The sequence below is a fragment of the Carassius carassius genome, chromosome 1 (genome assembly GCF_963082965.1).
Source record: "Carassius carassius chromosome 1, fCarCar2.1, whole genome shotgun sequence".
In the NCBI taxonomy this organism is placed as follows: Eukaryota; Metazoa; Chordata; class Actinopteri; order Cypriniformes; family Cyprinidae; genus Carassius; species Carassius carassius.
The window spans coordinates 41,817,775-41,839,873 of record NC_081755.1 but is presented as its reverse complement, the minus strand read 5'-3'; the positions used below and the strand labels follow the sequence as shown (position 1 = coordinate 41,839,873).

Below are 22,099 nucleotides of genomic sequence, written 5' to 3'. Positions count from 1 at the left end.
TTTCTTGCAGCGTTCACATTCACATGAACAAGGTCATTCTCATCACCAATAAAAGAGACTTGAAACATGTTGTTATTTAAAGGCATGAAGCATGTTTTGAAGGACGTTGTTATTTTTAGGCTTAGTGATACCATTATTCTCTTCGGTGGTGCTTCAGAGTTCAGACTGTTACTTCCCTTCATCAAAACCCACGACCATAAACGCCTCTCTGTGTGGTTTCTCTGTCATATCATCAGGACAGCAATTAGAGGTCTACACACAATCCACATGGCAACATTCCCTTTTTTTTTTTTTTTTGGTTCTCACTTTGTTTTTTGACACAGGACAGCCGAGCAGCTTTAAATATGCTTGATATTAATTTTTGTCATTGCGCTGTTTAGTCACAATGTTGTGCTGTCACCATGTAAGTAACTGTGAGTGTACGTCACCAACTGTGCCTTAAATATAAAGAATGGATAAAACGTTTTTCACTGAAATAAATATGTCTCTTTATTTCCAGCAGCTTCATTAGAGGCTGCATGTCATTTCTGTAGAGATACCGAGTGACGTGCCATTTATTGTTGACCATTTTGTCAGTCATATCAACATCTATATCTGTCTTTCAGGTTTAATTAGATCACAGCTGCTTAGCCACAAGACAAACATCATGATGCTGGTACAGGCCTGCAAACAATTTTCCTGCATGCTGAAGATAGATGATGATGATAATGATAATGTGACTACTGCTTTGAGTGTTGACCTCACTTCACCGGTGGGGTGAAACACAAGAGGTGCTGCCATGATGTTGCATGGCTTTGAGACACTGAGAAGTTGATTTGTTAATTCGGTTTTTCAATGCATGCTATATATATTGTATTGAGATGTAAAAATGATCGTCAAACATACCTTGAAAACTTAATTTGCAACACAAAATCAAGGCCTGTACATAAACAAGTCCAGTAAACAAAAAGAGAGTTAGTTATGCTATAGAACGGTAAGATTGTTTATGTTGCATTTATTTGGTTAAAAATACAGTGAAAACCGTAATATTGTGAAATATTGCACTTTGAAATAACTGTTTTCGAAGTTTGATTGTTTCAAATGTATTCCTGTGATGGTAAAGCTGCTTTTTTTAGCATCAATGTTATTGACCTCAAGCTTTTGAACTGTAGTGCATGAGTAATTGGGTTTTATGTGTGTGTTTCAGAGACCTGTATTTGTTTTGGACTCCAGCTCAGGGCCCGTTCTGTAGCTGTGGGGTTGTGATTTCAGAGAATATCATTACCTGGATGCTGGATGCTTGAAGGCCGATCAGTGAAGCAAGGTGTGTGTTTGTGGCACTGGGCACTGTTTCCTTTTTACTATGAAAATAGTTGTACCTTTCTGATACCTCGTGACAACTTCTGTCAACTATTGTCAGACTTTTTGATTTAGGCAGTCGCTGTATTAGTGTATCCTGTGTAATCGTTTTATATGGCTGCCACTTTTTTACAGTCTGTGTCCCTAAAGCAGTCCTGAGGTGTCGAGTTAGTATCTTCTGGCCACACCGGCATGTGGCATGTTTTTAATGGGTTTTTTGTTTTGTTGTTGTTTTTCACATCGGACTGAGTTGTTTCACTTTGGTCCAATGTGTCGTTTCTCCTTGTTGCAAAGTTCACCTGTTGGGAGAACTTCGGCGAGACTTGACTTTAAGCTTACCACCAGATAAACTGAAAAAGTCATCAGGGTTGTTGGTTCGGTGTGCAGTTCACAAAGAGCAAACTTGAAGCCGGGTATACACTTGAAATATTTCTTGAACATATGTGAAAAAACCCGAAACTATCTTCCTAAACTATAATGTCCGCAGGTATATATGTAAAGAAAACAGAGATGATTTTGTTCAAAAATCAATGAGTCGGCCATCACTTTCCTGCTCTTCCTGTGTCTCACCCACCACCGGCCAGCAGGGGGCAATGCTGTGAGGATACATTTCATTGGGTGAATGATAAAGCAAGATTTCAGGCTGATTTATTGCTAATTCAAGGGTTTTTACTGCATAAAAGTTCCTATCTCGTATTCATTTGATGCAAATGCAGAATAAAATGTTGGTTCGAGATTAGATGAATGAAGGTTGCCGCATAGATAAAGAAGAGCCTTTGATAAGGCCACAAACAAAGAATCAAACAAAACTTTGCAACAAACACTACCACAGATGAACAGAAATATCTCAGGCCTTAGCAGAAGCTGGGGGTGTTAGGTGTGTCTGAGAGTGATAGTGAGACTAACTTCCTCCTCATACGTACATTGGCCAACCTTCGCTTTAGAGGAAGAGAAGTGGCGCTGCGAGAGAAGAGAGAGCAGAGTTATCAAAACCCACACAGTCTTCATGTCCTGTGTCAGTGTTCGATGAAAGGTGATGGTTCTGACCGAATCATCTTCAGATGGGGTGGATGGACTAACTGCTGGATGACAACACGAACACGGTCTGTTGTGAGCTGCTGGTTCATCAGGAGAGGATGGAGGAGGCGGCAGAGACTGCACAGTTGAGGCAACCAAAGCTTCAGGGTGAGTTACATCAGATTTGGAGGAGAGCTTGTTTTTGTTGTAGCCAATTTAGCCACAGCTTTAAGATGCATACTGTATGTGTATATCTGGCTTTTGTTCTCTTTCTTTGCATATGCGTGTTTGTGTTGCATGCAATGATCAGTGCATGATCAGAGCACTTCCTGTCTTGTCCATTTTGCCTTTGTTCAAAGGTTACATGGTAAGGAAGTTTTCAAGTGTGGGACATTTTGACAAATTGACAAAATTACCACATCTTGGGGTGACTTATGACTACTTTTTACTACTTTTAAAAAGTTTATAATTTGGCGCTGTGTATTGGAATGATTATTTTAGAATTTTTTTCAAAATAATTTAGTTTGTTTTATAATTTTTAATTCTAATAATTATTTTTGTATTATTATTTTTAAATGACAAGTTCTCATAAAACATATAACTGGATTAAGTCCAGGATGTGGAAATAAACCTCAATAAACCCTCAGTGGGAGGAAGTCACATGCACTGGTTGAAAATCATTTGTGATCGATGCAGTGCTTCTTGTTTCAACCGCTTTAAGTGTCACATGTCATTTAACATTATCCCTTTGAAACAATTATCAGAATGAAAATTAAAACATTCGGCGTAACAACTAACAGCACAGCGTGTCAACTAGCACCATAACCGCAGTGCCATCCATGACACGACTTTCACATCCGGTGGGTGATTTTTGTCAAATAAAATGGAGATGAAGAGAAAAATCTTACTCCATACATCGAATTAATCTCTTCACCAAAAACAGGTCCTTATTGTCCCTGTAGCAGAGCATGTCACCAAACCTAGACAGGATGCGGTTGACCTAAATGGAGCATGTCAGAGAAAAGAGAAAGAAAGATTGACTGTGACACTTTCTTTGTTAGTGCAGCATTAGTGTGGCACATTGCATGTTCAGAACCACATTCACAGCATTGCAGATGTGCATTCAAAGATTCAGAGAGATCATGCGAAGTAAAAACTCAAATGGGTGAACTTTAGATAAGTAATTTACTAGCTTTATAATATGCATAAGCAAAAAGCTATTAATAGTATTGTGCAAATTAGTCTTACTCACTTTTGCTGATATATATTTTACTGCATTTGTCAAATGTTTGTGTGAACTTTAGCAGTGCCACTTCCTTTCCTGATGTCAAATGCACATTTCATCAAGTGATTAATTGTTTTTACTCTACTTTTAAGTTCCAGTTCCTGCAAGTGTTCACTCAAAAGTTAATGTACTTTAACCTCAATCGACAACCTTTTTCACAAAGAAGTGTTGTCATACTTGAACTTGTTTTACATTACACTGTCTGTGTTACATTTTCTCATAATATTGAAACTATAACAAAGAAACTGATATGGATTCTCTTGGCAGTTACTGTAGTAAAAAGGCAGCTAAGAAAACGTTTAAAGACCACTTTCGGTTGAGGAATGAGTAGATATTACACAATATATGTTTGATTAAATGACTTTATCTTTAAACACCAAGATAAAAGTAAATTGACTAATAAATTGTCTATTTATAATTAATAAATTTTATATTGTGTATAGTTAAAACGGGGTAAGAAAGAAAAAAACTTTTTGTTTTTAGGATTAATGGCATACAATTTCAGTTTGTAACAGTATTAATATGAATATTTTTTTATTAATGTTAGTTATTGTATGTATTTTCCTTGTATCATGGGGGTGGGATGAGTTCATAATGTCAATAACCCAAAAAATCATATTAAATAAATGTAATTCTAATGTTATAATACACAACACTGTTGGAGTTGTGCCAAGCAGAAATTACCTGTACTTACATCTATGATATGAACATAAAATTTTATTTTAAAGTGTCCTTGTTATGCATGTTACATGTACTTACTTATAATAGCAATAAATTACGCATAATTGCATGCAGCTAAACTTAAACTGTTATTTTCCATTATTGACACACTGTTTTCCTAATTAATGTTGTTCACTTGCTTTGACACAATCTTTTTTGTTTAAAGCTCTATATATAAATACAGGTGTCTTGACTTGACTTGACTTAAACCAAACCCTCATCCTAACCCTAAACCTATAGTAGCTACATGTAGTTAATTAATATTACTCAAGATTCAAGATTTTTATTTGACACATACATGGTTATATGGAGAGCATATGACCAGCAGTGAAATGTAAGTCAGGTCTGCTCCATGGACAATTATTAAAGAACAAACACAAGAAAATTATACAAAATAATAAGATATGGAAAAAGTAAGAAAAAAATTAGCAGGACAGTATAATGTAGACTTAATAAATATTAAGATGAGCAGGAATGTACAAGAGGAGAATGTGCAAACAGGTTGTACAGGTATTTACATAGCAGCAATAAAGGTAAAAAAGTAAATAAATAAAAATAAAAATGATAGAAATTTCTGTGTGCAAGTGTCAATGTCAGTATATTCAGTATTTTACTGATAATTAAGTGGAGACATGAAGATGTTAAGATGCCTGATGGCCTGGGGGAAGAAACTCCTCCTGAGTCTCTTAGTTTTTGCCATCAGGCTACGGAAGTGCTTACCAGATGGCAGCAAAGTGAAAAGATGGTTACTGGGGTGGTTGGAGTCCTTGATAATTTGAACAGCTCTGCTTTTGCTGCGTTTGAGGTAGATGTCCTGCAGAGAGGGGAGAGCAGACCATGAGATGCGCTCAGCTAAGCGCACAACTCTCTGCAGGGTTTTGCAGTCTTGACTTGAGCTGGTCCCAGTACTTATATGTATAATTAACTCAGTACTTTTATGTATAATTACACTGTAACAAGGACACCTTAAAATAAAATGTAACCCACTTTCTTATAATCAGATTTTCATTTTAAAATATCACATGACCGGTCTTATTCTTCTGTTTCAGATGATGGTACTCCAGTCCGACACTCAGAAACCAAGCGTTACAGTGAGATATTACGTGATTTTGATGCTAACTTGGATATGTCATTAACATGCTCGTACGTAGACATTTACATTTTGGCATGAAATATCAGTCTTAAAAATAAAGGTTCCAAAAAAAGTTTTTTTGCAGAGATGCCATAGAACAATAATTTTGGGTTCCTCAAAGAACCGTGTTTTCAAGAGTTCTTAAAATAACTGTTTATTTCTTACTTTAAAGTACATTTTAATAACCAAAATAATCGGTTTCTACTATAAAGAACCTTTTGTGTAATGGAACGATTCCATGGATGGTAAAGGCTCTTCATGGAACCTTGGAGGATGATAAAGAACCTTTATTTTCAAGATCATGAAAATAGTTTGAATAAATGATAGATTGGCTCTGTGTGAACACTTCATTTTTAATATCTTTGTGTCATTTGATTTGATTTCTCAGGACTGTGGATGAGCTGCTACAGGAAGCAGACTCACTGTCTTTAACAGACACTTCAGCAGACACCACACTGAACGCTGATCTGGATGATATTACAGTGAGACATGATTGATGAGTTATTGTTCCCACTCTTTTTCTTGGATACTCACACTCCTATTTCATGATACTTTTGTGTTCAACAGTCTCTTTCAAGCAATGTGGTTTACAGGGGATATTAAAAGCTGTGTGTTTTTCAGTGTGAAGATGTGGAGTCGCTGAAGAGCTGCCGTGAGGAGGAGGAAAAAGACGGAGCTGTAACCGGTAATTCTTTTTAAGATCATTATGTACGGGCGTTTGCTTGCCGGACATTTGGAGGAGGACTAACAGGGTGAAAGATTAATGAGATTTGCAACGAACAAGTTTGTTTGTACTCTCAAAAATATTAGAATGAATATCATGCATCCAGCCGAGTTCATGGTGGTTGATTGATTGATTCCACGTGGTCTTCTGTCCGTCATTTGGACATAGACAGAAATGACTGATATCTGAGAGAAGCAAAGCAAAGAGAGTGACTGATCAAGCCCGCAGGCATCATGTCACGCCACCAAACCTCTCTTCTTCAACCTGCACTGTTTACGTGTAATTAGCCACATGGACTAATTGCCCCACGCTAAAAAGATTAGCACCGGACGGGGGTTAGAGAGCAGATTAAAGTAGCAGACAGCTGCTCTCTGTTTTTCCCGCTGATCCGTCTTTGAAAACTGTAGAAAGATAGGATAGCATAGGATAGCATGTTATCTTAAGAACTGTAATCTTTATATAAAATTAGAGTAGTACATATGAACTATAAATTATGAAGAAGAGAGTTTTAACCAAAGATAAAATGAGATTATTTTGATTAGGTGATAGCTGTGCTGTATTGATTAGCTATATATTGACGTCATCTTCCTTGGCTGCTAGCTTGGATAGATCCGCTTGTCCTGTGAGCATATACTGTAGCTGTTTGCTAGCTGAGATTAGGGATTACGTTAACACTCAAAGTTTAAATAAAGCATCCGCACAGTGACCTTCGAGATGATGATACCTTCACAAAGCACCTCACCTTCATTACTCACACTTGAGACAGATCGCAGTATCAACCGTATATTCTTAGCCTAGTTTAAACCCCCCACTGTGAGACCTGATCAGCCTAATGGACTGACAGAGACTTTTCATGACTTCTCTGGATAAAACTGTGACTTTTTTGTCTTGTATCCTGTTAAACATTATATTAAATTATATATATATTAACTTTTTTAATTGTTGATTAACAAATGGCTGGATTTACCAGCATGTGGTTTAATCTCACAAAGAAGTTGACATAAATCCCAGTATCAAAAGAATGAATAAGTAGAAGAAATTGTTTTTCGTTACAAATCAAATAATGTATCATAATTATTTAATCTTTTCATCAGGTCACAGTTTTTTTTTACATTAAGGCAGTGACAATGGGTTTGTTTTGCATCATGTTTAGCATTCATGTTGCGGTAACATTTTATTTGGGGGGGGTGGTCAGGGTTATTAGTATTAGATTAATTATGCGTCACGGTAATAAGAATGAGATTTTTTTGCATCAGTGTAAAAAGAGAAGATTAAATATCACAGAAATGAAAATGCTATTTTTTCCCCCCACATTACTGTAAAGAGAAAGAGATTTTTCTTGTCATGGTAATGACAACGAGTTTTGAGCATTATGGTAATGAGAATTGAATAAAATCGCATCATGGTAATAAAAATTAGATTTTTTTCATCACAGTTATAAGAATTATTATTATTTATTTTTTTTGCATCACAGTAATGACAATGAGATTCCTCACGTCACAGTAATGAGGAGGAGTTCTTTTAACATTAAGGCAGTCACAATTAGTTTGTTTCACATCACAATGAGAATGAGATTTTTCATGTTGTGGTAATGTTTTTTTTGGACCGGTTTTTAGTATTAGATTAATTGTGCCTCACGGTAATGAGAATGAGATTTTTTATTTTTATTTTGCATCAGTGTAAAAAGAAAATGTTACATATCACAGTAATGAAAATGAGTTTTTCTTTCCCGCATCAATGTAATGAGAAAGAGATTTTTCATGTCATGGTAATGACAATGAGTTTTTCCAAATTATGGGAATGGGAATTTAATAAAATTGCATCATGGTAATGAAAATTCGATTTTTCACATCACAATTATAAGAATGAGATTTTTTCGCGTTATGGTAATGAGAATACGATTTTTTTCACATCACAGTAATAAAAAAAACAAATTTATGTTGTATAATCAGAAATATATATATTTTTTGCATCAGAGTTAATTAGATGAATTATGTATCACAGTAATGAGAATGAGATTGCTCATGTCACAGTAATGAGGAGGAGGTTTTGTTTTACATTAAGGCAGTGACAATTTGTTTATTTCACATCACAATAAGAATGAGATTTTTCATGTTGCGGTAATGTTTTTTTGGATCAGGGCTTTTAGTATTAAAAAAAAGTAATTATGCATCACTAATGAGAATAATATTTTTTTTTTGCATCAGTAATTAGAATTTGATTTTTCACATAGTTTAACAAGGATGAGTTTTTTTGCCTCAGTGTATAATAATTAGATGAATTATGGATCATGGGAGAATTAGATATTTTTGCATCATGGTAATTTGAATGAGAGTTTTTTCATCTCGGTAATAAGAATGAGATATTTTTGCATTGTGGTAATTTGAATGAGATATTTTTGCATCACGGTAATGAGAATGAGATTTTTTAACAGTAGGTTAATGACAATGAGCATTTTTTTACATCACAGTAATAAAGTTTTTTTCACTTTATGGTATTGAGAGGGAGATTTTTTTTACATCAGTAATGACAAGATTATTTTCACATGAATGATAATTAGATTTTTTAATGCATCACAATAATGCAAATCGGATGTTATTGTTTTGCAATATCAAAATAAGAATGTTTTACAAATCTTTAAATTGTTTAATTGTTTATGCAATATACATATAACTATCAGAAAAGCAAAAAGAGAGAAAGATTGTTTAGGAAAGCATTACGTAATAATACCGATATCCTTATATCAGGAGGTCAACCCCACCCTAATCTACAGGCCATCACTCTACAGTCTGCTACTGTCCTGGATTAGTTCCCCTCCCCTCCTTGCCAAATGTACACAGACATACAAATGCATTAACCTGAGACAGGAAATATGGCAGGATAGAAGTTTGATAGAGACACTCCAACACAAATTGGAGGGATGATGGAGAAAATACATGTTTTTAGTTCTGATGTTTTGATCAGATTTTTAGCATTTAATGGACAGGGAGGAGACAGCAGACAGAGGGAGGGTGGACTGTCTCAGTCTCCGTGAAATCCTCACAAACTCACTGCTGAGCCCTAAAGCCTCATGTGGACACTACCAGGAGAGCTCAGGAGTTCCCTATACACAAATCTTGCATGGATATTGCATTACCAGTCTGGAATATTGTGGTGGAGAGTTGCAGGGATTCGATTTTTCCCTTGGATTATCACATATGTCATGATTAAGTACTTGTTTACGACATCTTTAACAGACATTTGGAGAATAATGGCTTACAGCGTCGTTTTTAACAATTAAGTTGCTTTTTTTGGCCAACAATTTTGGGCATGTACTGCAACTCAGAGGTTTCCAAAGCTTTGCCTTTACTTCCTTTGAAGATACAGGAGATTTATCCTGTATAGTAACAGCTGACAGGATCGTTAAAACTGGTTGAGGACAAGCTTCTTCCAGTCCCGAGTTGGGTTTAGCATACAGAGTAAGGCATGCACACAGTCCATTGATGCTGATGTATTCCCCCTCAGCCCAGGATGCCGACCTGACCCTGTGTCGCTGCGAGGGTGGCGTGGAGCACGCCCTGCAGTACGCCAAAATGTGGTGCCGTTATGCCAAAGACCTGCTGACCTGGATGGACAAAAGAATCAGCCTGGGTGAGTGTTTTAAATTGAGTCATTGTCAAATAGCCCCATGAACACATCCACTAATTGTCAGATAGAAAACTAAAACTAAACTTGTATTTTCTATGTGCATTGTGCAAATATTATGTTTAAGTTAGATTTGTTTGCCAGTAATCATAGATGCCGAAAGACTTGTTCCTGGAAAAAGAATAAGAGTCTAAATTTGGATCTCTGAGAGAATAAGAGTTGTACTAAACAACACCTTTAATAGGATGAAGTAACCTTTAACACGTCATCCCTCACAGCGCCATCTAGTGGAAGATTACTGATAGGTAACTAAAAGTGTCTAATGCTTTACACCAGTACAGAGAAAAAAAATTTAGGGCCACAACAGGAGAATGAAGCGGTTTTATGTGTCCACATACAAGCCAGTTATAACATGTAGCTGAAATATTGTATATGTTTGCTATAACCTACTGTACAGTGTGATGTATAAGCAGAGCAAAAAAGAGATGCTACTCAAGTTTAAAATATGAAACAGAGCCAAGGCTACGTTTGAATAATAATGAATGACCAGAACAGGAAAAGCACAAAGTACATTGCCACTATAAAACATCAGTCGGTGTGGTATTCCTGGAATCAGTGATGATGAATATCCTATTTTCCATTGAGCTGTAATGCTAATGGCTTATTGTCTGATACAGTTGTGTCACCTAATATCTGCTCACAGTTGTATTGATGTTTTGAAACACTCTGTTCTGTGTACATCAATACAGATGCAAACTATTTCTACTGGTCAATCATGTATTTTCCATTCACCTCTTTCTTCTGGCATTATGATTTGGTGCGTTATGTGATTGTGACAATCATGTTGTTTGTTTACAGAGCAAGAGTTTGCAAAGAGTATTATGAGAGCAGCTGATGCAGCCAAGTCATGTGTTGCTCAACAGGTAAAAATGTGTTAAAATGTGTGAAGAGTTTCTTTAGCTATTTAGCAATCTTTTAAAACACATTTCATACTCTAACTAGTTTATTACTTTTTCTACCAACAATACTATGCAGTATATTTACATGCATGCAGGAGATTTTTTTTAAAATTATTTAAGGCATGAACATTTGCACAACGTTGCATAGCATCTATTGTCACGGACGGGGATTCAAGAAACACGGAGAGATCCAAATGCAGGTATGCGGTTTATTTAGGGGCAATCCAAAAAGCATAAACAGTCCAGGCAGGGTCAAAACCAGAATATCCAAACAACATGAAAACAGACAATAACACACGGCAAGGGCAAGACTACGGAAAGCATGAAACATACACAAGGACTCCGTGACACAGACTCAGACAGACCGGGTATAAATACACAAAAGGATGATGGGGAAACAGGAGACAGGTGGGGAACAATCAATTACCTAAACAAGGAGGAAGGTGACCAAATAAGGAGACAGGAAGTGATAAGGTGACAGACACCGTGAGAAAGGAGGACATCTAGTGGAAACCCAGGGACACAACCCAGACACTGTGACATCTATAGCATGTGACAGAAATTATAGTGGTAAAAAATAACATTTAACTACTGCTGGGAATAAAATAGCTGACTCCTTTGTATTGCTAAGGCTGATTTTATAGTTAGTATTTTATGTGCAGTAAATACACTTAAATTATACTACGTTTTTTTTGGAAAGGCACTTCTCAGTTTTGAGATTTTAGGCTTTTTTTCTTTGACTTCTTTCAGACTAGTGCCTAAAGCATCCAAAATACACATTTCATTACGTATTTCATTTATTCCAAGCACTTCACTGACACCGTTGTCTCTTTGGGTAAACATTATTATGAAGAAATTGTCATGGAAAAGACACTACAACTACAGTAGCAGTCATCATTAAAAATATATACAACATCATTTTAGTATTAATAAACATTGAAAAGGTTTAGAATTTTATTTCATGCTTCATTTAGATCACCATAGCTTTAAACGTGCAATAACTCACGTTTATTTTTGTATTATTGATTTTTAAACTTGTAAAAAATGTAAAAGCAAAAATAAATGATACAGGATTGCTAATAAATAAATGATGATAAATAATAGAAAGCAAGAAAGAAATCAAAGTTAAGAGACCTTAATGTGACTGTCATGTAACTAAAAGAGAATGCAATTTAATAAACCCTTGTACCCCTGAACAAACACCGTAATGTAACTGTTCTGTTGTCCTGTTGCGTAAAGAACGAATCGTTTGCTGTCGGCCTTAATGCATGTGTTTGGACACACTCCACAGGACATGATGCCTCTGCAGAACATCTACACACAGGCGCTGGAACATGATATCAAAAGCAGCACATCAGCCAAACAAACAGCTGAACTCATTCAACAGCGCTGCTACCAGGTGCTTCGTCCGTCCTAACATTAATCTTTATATCAAATGCAAGAAATCTGAAACATAACATCTAACTTGAAGGATTCTGCTATCTCTCCCACAGGCTCTCTCGGCCAAGAGGAACGAAATCGACAAGTGGCGACGGGAATTCAAAGAGCAGTGGTCTAAAGAGCAGAAGAGGATGGTCAGTGGTTGATAATGTATGTGTATTTGACGTGGTCCGCTTTGCCAGTAATGTGACTGATAACGTGATGTGCATTAGAACGATGCAGTGTCTGCGCTGAAGAGAGCGAGACAGCAATACATGCAGCGCTGTGAGGATCTGGAGAAGGCCAAAGCCATGACGGCCAAAGCTGAAGAGGAGACGACGGCGGGCTACAAAACCCTGGACAAGAGGAGGAAGTCCAGAGATGACGCCCAAACGAAGGTCATCTTGAAGATATGGCTCGTTCTTATCATTTCACACCAACACAAAACTACAAAAACATTAGGCTTTCTTGATAACATTGCTGTCTCGTTATCATGCAACCTTAACATTTCATTTAGACTATTTAGGAGTATTTCTTCAGGTAACCGAACATGTAAATGTGATATTTTATCACTATGCTTTGTAACTGTGCAGGTTACAGAGACTGAGATGCTGTACAGGCAGTGTGTGTGTGAAGCGAACAACCATCAGAAAGAGCTAGAGAAGGTGAAGCGCACCATCATTGTCCACATTCGCAAGCTCATCTGTCAAGGAGACACTGTGCTAAAAGAGGTTGGTTCACCTTAAAATTAAAAGTGATCATCTACTATAGGGAGATTTTTTTTTTTTTTGGTTTTCACTGTTAAGTGAAATTCACCCAGAATACATGATCAACCATAGAAACAGCTGTCTTTGTCTCATTCTTCTGTCAGGCAACGGTGAACATGTTTTATTACCAGCGGCAGCAGACAGAGGCCGTTCCTCTGGGCTACCAGAACTTAGAGCTGACCTGCAGGCCCTGTGATCCAGGTGTACCCTACCTGCAGTACATCCTGGGAAAGCACCTGCCTGAACAACCTCGCCAGAACTTCACATTTCAGGAATTCATGCCCCAAAACAAGAGGTAAGGACTGGAGGACACACAAGTCTGACTTGCAAGTTGCAGGTCATTAAGATGTTTCCTTTTTTAAAAGAAATGAATGTTTTCATTAAGAAAGGAAGCATTCGATTATTCAAAAGTGACAGTAAAGACAAGATTGAATTTGATTCAAACAATAAACGATGTTCATTTGAACTTTCTATTCATCAAAGAATCCTGAAAGAAATGTGTAAGGTTCCCCCTTCTAATGAACAGGTTTGACTACTTTAGTCATTTCCATTAGTACAAATCTTAATGTTTAAGCATATAATGATATTCTAGGGAATTGTGTGCTTCTAATTTCAATAGCAACAGTTTGTATAGGACCCTTTTCTATTCTAACATGACATTGCCTCTGTGTATAAGACAAGGTTCAAAAAGAAAAGATTGATTGAGTCATTGTGGAAGAACTTGACTGGTCTGCAGAAAGCAGATAAACACCTCTGCTGTGACTTTAAATGCAGACCTTGAGCCGAAAACCCATCACCAAACACCAATGACTTGTACATATGGGTACAGTCAGATAATTATTATGTTTCCGTGTTTGTTGCCTTAGTTTTAGAAGTGCCTTTTTCTGTTCCAAAGAAAGGGAGTTGAATACTTTCGTCCATATAGTGTATGTACAAGTCATTGGTGTTTGGTAATGGGTTTTCAGCTCAAGGTCTGCATTTAAAGTCACAGCTTTAAGATTTGTAGTCAAACCAGTTAATTAGAAGGGGGGGGGGGTCCTAATACTTTTGGCAATATAGTGTATTATATAACATAACTGAAGGCAAGCTTTCAAGAAACCAGGAAAAATTCCTGGGTTAAAACCAAGGTACTTCAATTATGTCATTGTAGATGTCCAAAAAGCCAAAACATACATTTGTTTAGTGTTTGTGTTTTGTCTTTCTTTCTTTCTTTCTTTTCTTTGTTTTTCATTGTAACAGACATCAGCTTCACTTTCATAACTGCATGAATCTTGGTTGCTAAAGCCCAGTGAAGCTTATTGTGAACAGAACTGAATTGCCTGTAATCTCAGTAGACTAAAGCTTACTTTAAATGCAACCACATCATTCGAGTTGGATTTTTGTATATTTCACAGATCCCCACCAGCAGGTCGACGTAAACAAAGCAACGCTCCAAGTTACCAAGACTCATATGTGCTACCAGAGGAACTGAAACACAGCAGCAGTTTAGTAGATGGACGTACGTCTCCTCTCACACATCCTCTTATATGTAACTCATCCAGATGAAGTGCACTTGAACATTTTCGTGTGATTTATTGATGTACAGGACGCCCCGGTCACAGCGACAGAGACAGCACCGGAGGAAGTCTTGAATCACTGTCCAGTCCAGGTAGGGAAGATCTATTGTAACTTATGAAGACACTGTCCCATCTGTGAATAGGTTAGTCATATGTCTCCTCTCTGAAGCTTATGGGAACCGGAAGCTGCCCAAGGCCTCCTCCACGGGAACCATGTCTTCAGATGATCTTGATGAGAAAGACGCTCTGCAAGAAGCAGGTATGGGATGCTTTTCATCATTTACACTTTCTGCATTTTTATGGCTGACGATGCCGTTGTTGACTCTTCTTCATGTGCGTGCAGAAAGCGAAGAGGGTTTGTCTGACAGCAACGGAATGACATGCAAACCACGAAATGCATCACGAGCCGCGCTGACCCACAGACTGAAAAAAATGAAGAGCAAGATGGTCAAGTGTAAGCAATGTGACAATTACATCCTGGTCAACGGGATCGAATGCGAAGAGGTGAGTTTTTTGGTTAAACGTCTAAGCAGCGAACTGAAGACAATACAAAGACATTAGACGTAATTATGAAATTATAAATAAATCAAACTGCAGTGGGTCATAAAAAAGCACTCTAAATTTCAACTAATTGCATTTAATACATTGGAATATACAGTAACATTATAAAATATAATACATTTTGATTAAATAGTAAAAAACATACAGTTACGTTTCTGAAACCATTAGATTGAGTTTGCTCTTAAATATATTATAAAGTACACTAAAATCTACTTTATTTCTAATGAAACTACAGTACAATATAGATTTGAATGTACAATATAGATGGATTATAAGTCATTGTTATAAAATACAATATATTTGCAGATAGTTCAAAAGCTATGCCATACGTTATTTAAAATACATTTATTCATACTTAGTATACTTAAATGTATTAAAATGTTTAATGACATATCACTTAAGACTTACTGATAAAAAAGTGTAATTAAACTTTATTTATTGTATTTCTTTATTGCACAATTCACAGTTCTTAATGTTATGGCTAAAATGTGCTTTAATGTCACTATTAATAAGGATTGTATGATCTCTGTATAATATCAGTCAAGATATTTAAAGTGTGCCTGAAGTATACTTGCAGTAGTTCCAGGTTAGCACAATCAAATATACTTTATTATGTCTGTAGTTGGACGTTAGCACTACTTTCCCACAGTGTGCACAAAGGGCATTAATTACAAAATGAGTTGTTCCAATTAACCAGTTCAGTATAACAAGAATACAATTGCAGGGTATTTTTATTAAGCACCTAAATATGTAAATGTATTTGTAGTATACTTAGCACAAAATAAATGTATTTCGAATACATTTTAGTATATTTATTTTCACTAGGGTATTCTTGAATATAAATATGCAAAAATATGTGTTGGGGTTGTTTTTAAGTGTACTTAGCAGTGATTTATGGGGGTGGGAGGTCACTTGGGAGGATTATGGGTAGTGTAGTCAAAAATCAGGATAAATTACATTTGAAACTAAAGATCTTGAAATCTTGACGTATCTACAGAATCACATCATTAAATAACAATCTCTGAACTAACGGCGGGTCCATTGACAGAGGTTTTTTTTTAATTGTCCTGTTTTTCTATTTAGAAAATGAATGTTATATATGCTTGGGGAACCCCAATAACGTGCTCTATTGTTTAGACATTTAACCTCAGTTTACTTCTGGTGATGTGCTATAAGTAGCTGGATATAACTAAGCGGCTAAATGACTAGTTCATAAAAGAAAAGAGCCAGTCGTTATTTCACTGTGCACTGGACTGACAGTTGCTCCTCTCTTGCCAGTGTGGCCTGGCAGTCCACAGGAAGTGCCTGGAGGTGTGCCAGATGGAGTGTGAGTACAGGAGAGGCTTCATCTTTGGGATGGAGTTCTCCCTGCTGCCCAGAGAGAGCCCAGAGTCGGTGCCTTTCGTTGTCCTGCGCTGCACAGAAGAGATTGAGAGCAGGGCTCTCGAAGTCCAGGTAGGAAGTGGAGCTCAGTACATGGATCTTGGGATGCTATGAAGAGATAACGGTGCTTGATAAAGTCACAAATAAATAAAAGTAGCGACTGATTATCAAAAAAGATTTAGGACGGAACTTGGTTCTGTGCATTGTTGATATATGGCTGTTACAGAGGCGAGTTTAATCCGGAATAAGTCAGTTATGACCTCCAAAAAAAAAAAAAAAGATCTATATCATGCAGTTTGAAAAGAGATTAATTGTAATTTCTGGCCGACAAACTAGTGATTTATAGTTTGTAGTGTGGCTTGTCGTGGACGGATGTGCTATTACATTTCTAAGTAATTATATTTACAGTTATTTACAGTAGACTATGAATTCCATAGAATTAAAGTCTGGTAATATGTGATCCTTAGTCATTTAGTTTATGATTTAACATTTCTCCTCTGTAACCATTTACAAAGTCACCTAGTGTGTGACTTTGTTAAAATCTGTCACGACTTTAAAAGTTGTGTAGTGTGCAGAGCAGTTGCCGGCCTCTCCGTATATTTAGTAACCCTAGCATCATGACGCGCGGGGAAACACCACTCGCGCTTTCTTCAGACAATTAAATAATCTAGTTGTCTTCAGTGTCTTGTTGTTTCCTCTGTATCTAGGGAGTTTACCGAATCAGTGGATCCAAACCTCGCATTCTGAAGTTATGTCAGGCTTTCGAAATCCAGAAAGACCAAGTTGACCTTGGTGACCTCTCGCCACATGACATCACCTCCGTACTGAAGCATTTCTTCAAAGAGGTAAACACACACACACACACACACGAAAACGAAAATCTAGACTCTAATAACTTTCTCATTACCTAAAAAAAACCAAGGCTGTAACCATGTCTTGAACATTTACATGATTCAATATGATTGAGACCAGTTACATGATGCATATATTGTAATACTGAGGGGGGGGGGGGGGGGGGGGGGGCAATTTGGCCATTTCTATTTAGTTGGGAGCTTGTACTCAATGTCTATTGGGGTTACGACCCTACTTAAAGTATATAACGCAACACCCCGTCTTCCTCTTTCACAGCTTCCAGAGCCCCTACTCACCTTTGACCTTTACAACGACTTCATCAATGTGGGTAGGGAGATTCAGAGGCTTAGTGAAAAGGACAATGCATCCGAGTCTGCTGGGATTGTGACGAGTATTGTGGTCAGACTCCGAGAGCTCATTGGACGACTGCCTCTGTGTAACTACAACACAGTGCAGCACATGATGACCCACTTGAACAGGTGTGTGGAATCACATTACAGTGTTTTCTAGGGCACATTTCTCAATATTTAGCTCACTTTTCAAATCTCTTCACACAATTCTCTTAACTAACTTGAAGTCAGTTTGACCCAGTAGTAGATTTGACATCCAAAATGCACGAAAATTTGCTAAATATGTGTGTGTCTCAAATCAGTTCATTCTTTTAAACGCTAGCGAAGATCGTCACCCGGCAAACTCTGTCACTCATAAAACAATGACCTAAAAAACACTACAATAACTATACAATTTTTTATTTAATTTTATTATTAGAATGCACGGTACTGTATGTTACATGGTTCATTATTTCAGAGTTTCCACTTTTATGTAGATGGTAATGAAGTTGAAATATTTACACTAGGGCTGCACGATTATTTGCATGCGAATGCATGCATGTCTCGTCAGTAAAGCTGGTTCTGTGATTAGTACTAAATATCCATCACCTGCTTTCAAATGGAGCGACACAGAGTCATAGTTCACTGACAAGCTACGCAATATCGTGTAGTATTCGTAGATGAATCAGATGCGGTTATGAATGCGATATTGCGTAGCTTGTTAGCGAACTACGACTTTGTTTGAGTGAGAAAAGAATTTGTGTAATTTGGAAGAAGTAGTCATTGAGTGCATTTTATACCAAAGCAATGGTAAATGAACAGTTTAGCCCATCTGGACTGCAGTTGTGCGTATTGTGTGAAAAGTAACCCAAGTATTGAGAAATGGGCCCTAGCAAGTGTGTACAAATAAATTGTAAAGCTGCCCCTTTTTAAAATAAACTTAGTTCCATAACACTCTAGACCCGGGAACACTTATTCACTATTAACTATGACTTTTACCTCAATAAATTCCTAATTTGCTACTTATTAATAGTTAGTAAGGTAGTTGTTAAGTTCAGGTATTTGGTAGGATTAGGGATGTAGAATAAGGTCGTGTAGAAGAAGACATTAATATGTGCTTAATTAGTACCAATAAATGGCTAATATAGTTCCCTACTAACACATCACTTTCTTCTCTTCAGGGTTGCAGAACATTACGAGGACAACAAGATGTCTCCAGGAAACCTGGGCATTGTGTTTGGCCCCACTCTCCTGCGGCCCCTGGTGTCAGGAGACGTGTCGATGATCGCTCTGCTGGAAACCAGCTATCAGGCTCTTCTCGTGGAGTTCATGATCTCACACTATGACCACATCTTCGGTCCCACAACAAGATCCAGCACACCTCCTCCACCGCCTCCCACCGCACCCCTCCCAGACACCCCTCCCAGAGCCTCATGTCCCATGTCTCCTGTCAACAGTTCCTCTCAGGACCCTGCGGCCGGGGGCAGGGAACGTCCACGCTCTCTGGAGGTAGGCAATAAGTACTTGACTTCACACAATCGCAGGCCGTGCTTTAAGCTAGCGGTTGTCATGTTGATGCTAAAAGCTCACCTCAGGTGGACGTGCTCGTGCCGGTTGATCTGCTTGAGTCTGTCTTGCACCGCTTGGGCCTTAATTGTCCCGCCGTGCCCGTGGAAAGACCTGGAGGGATTAAACGCTTATTCTGTGAAGATGACTTTTGCTTGTCTGTGTGCTTGTGCTTATGTCAGAGCATTACCCCTGCTGCACTCTGCTTTAGCTCTTCACCGAGTTGTTGACTAAAGGAAAGCCTGGAGGATGCTAATAGTTGTGCTATTAGACGAGTCTTCTCTCACTGAAACAGTTTAACCATCGAAGTATTTCTCATTAGCGAGAACCAAAACAGAAGTTCAGAAGTAGTTGTTAGCTGCCGATATGTTTCTAACAAATAGCATAGAACTGAACCAGCATGTTTGATCAACATTGACCTAAATATAAGTGATATAATAAATCTTTATACAAGAATTCTAAAACTGCAAAACTGACATGAGTTTACCATTCAAAAAAGAGAAATGAAGTCTCAACCCTTAACTGCATTTATTTGATCAAAGATACAGTAAAATCAATAATATTGTGAAATATTATTGCAGTTTAAAATGACCGTTTTCTAACTGAATATGATTTAAAATGTAATTCATTACTATGAAGACAAAGCTGAATTTTCAGCATCATGACTCCAGTCTTCAGTGTCACGTGATCTTTCAGAAATCATACTAATATGCTGACTTGCTGCTCAACAAACATTTATTATTATTATCAATGTTGTAAAAGTTGTGCTGCTTGATATTTTTGTTTTTGGAAAACATGATACATTTTTGAATTCTCTGATTCTTCAGTGAATAGAAAGCGCAAATGAAAAGCATCCATTTGAAAAATATATACATTTTTTGTAACATTATATGTGTCTTTACAGTCGCTTTTAATGAAATTCATCCTTTAAAAAAAATAAATAAACAAAAATATTGTACTCACCCCAAACTTTTAAATGATTATGTAACCAGTTTGAACAACAAATCTTAAATTCACTGAGACTTTATTTTCAAAATAACACTAAAATAATAAAATATTATAACATTACAGTCATTTAAAAATCTAAATGATCGTTCTGCCTTATTGGCTCTCAACTTAACGTATATTCAGATTTGTTATCATTTTAACAGAATCGCACAATCAAGAGAGAATCAAGTGAGGGTTATATTTCTGACAAGTCATCATCCAATGAAGCAATGGACCAGCTGAGCCCAGAAGCCATTGAGAGAGCAGGTAGGCGAGCTTTAAAAGACACTGATGTTTAATATCAGCTGGCTGCTTGCACAAACTATTTGCTGTGTTTTTGTAGCTTTGCCAATAAAATCCTTCCTGCTGTCATAAGCAAATCAGTTTCAGTCAACTTTGTGTCTACTATAAGATGCTTGATGCTTGTTTTCTGTCTAAATGTGTGACGTTTTTCAAAAGCACTTTGATTATAAACTGGGCCATATATATATATATATATATAAAATCTTTAATTATGCTAATAAATGTCTGTTTTTTTCAACGGTATCTCTTCTAGTCCTGGTTATGAGGGCGACAGCATCTCCTCAGGTGCATTTGGAGCAGGCTGCAGAAAGTCAATTACAAACTCAGTCGAGGGCTCACTTCAGCAGGCAGCCAGTGAAGTACCCCAGACAGGGTTCGGCAGGGGCGCAATTACGAAAAGCAGACTCTCAGTCACGGGACGAGGACAGTTCTGGGAGCAGGGAAGGACTTGTGTCGAGAAGCGCAGACAGCAGTCGCAGCTCCTCTCCTGAGCCCCAGACCCCAATAGAAACTCACTGCCGCTTACACGAGACCCCCGTCCTGCAGAATAAGACTGGATACACCCCTGAGAGTCAGACTGCACCTCATGCAGGGGTAAAACGGATTGTATCAGATGAGGGGGTTAAACCTGGAGCTTCTCCATTTAAAGAACATGTGGGACAAATGGGAAAACGAAATACTAACCAATCAAACAACATCCTGGGGGGGAGAGAGCGCCTGATCCGATCCTTGAGGAGGCGTCCCACGGAGGAGAAAACAGCCCAAATGTTTCTGTCCGGACTGAAGCTTAAACGCAGTGATTCAGGGAAGGCCGAGCAGCTCCATTTTGTTTGACAGCGACTTAACTTCTGTGGTTCCTTAAAATCACAGGAATACATCCCATTTTGGTCTGTAAAGTATTTTTAGTACAAGGGTCCATTTTTAGTTTTCCTGCTTTGATGCACATGACGTACGGTGCAGTTAAATCACAGCACAGATGGTAGTTCCCTTTCTGACTAGATATTTGGCACAGATTTACCTCTGTTTATTTGAGATGCATAGACTGCCTGTCTTGTATAGATGTGTGATGCTGAATCACGAGTCCTTCGGGGATGAATATGCAATATATGGAAACAAACAACAACAAAAACTGTCTATTTACTGTTTTCAGAATCTTTAAAACCACTTTATTTCTAGTGTGTTTACATCATTAACCAACAAAACGTATTTGTTTTCATTTTAGATTTTATTAACCCAGGTGGAAAAAAAAAGTGTTCTATTTCCACGCACTAAGTTTGTACTTAATATAAAAATGATTCTTTTGTAGTTCTTAAGATAAACTTAAGATCATCTAAGTGTAGCCTACTCAACTGTGTCTGTTTTGGGACGGCACGAATATGAACTAAAATGTACTTCTAACATTTAGTTACCACTTGTAGTACACTTGAGTGTAGCCTACTGTGGAAAATATTTTCAAGTGGTAACTAAATATAATTTTAGATACAGAGATAGTATGTTTAAAGCACATGTTAGTTCATATTCATGGTGTAATAATAATAATATATGTGTAATCCAGTTATCGCAAGCCCCAATGATTG

At 37.3% G+C, this 22,099-nt stretch overlaps 1 protein-coding gene across 1 annotated transcript; it reads left to right on the top strand.

Annotated features, from left to right (window-relative positions):
• Positions 1 to 2,256: 2,256 nt before the first annotated feature.
• gmip (GEM interacting protein) lies at positions 2,257 to 21,651 on the top strand. Its single transcript, XM_059559532.1, has 21 exons — positions 2,257 to 2,523; positions 5,410 to 5,503; positions 5,881 to 5,974; positions 6,114 to 6,177; positions 9,721 to 9,846; positions 10,699 to 10,763; positions 12,091 to 12,198; positions 12,293 to 12,373; positions 12,452 to 12,616; positions 12,812 to 12,949; positions 13,090 to 13,280; positions 14,380 to 14,483; positions 14,571 to 14,633; positions 14,711 to 14,800; positions 14,885 to 15,045; positions 16,381 to 16,557; positions 17,193 to 17,330; positions 17,614 to 17,816; positions 18,848 to 19,175; positions 20,384 to 20,486; positions 20,776 to 21,651. Exons 1-21 carry the CDS (start codon positions 2,475 to 2,477, stop codon positions 21,354 to 21,356), a joined length of 3,123 nt encoding a protein of 1,040 aa, XP_059415515.1. The 5' UTR covers positions 2,257 to 2,474; the 3' UTR covers positions 21,357 to 21,651.
• Positions 21,652 to 22,099: the final 448 nt, after the last annotated feature.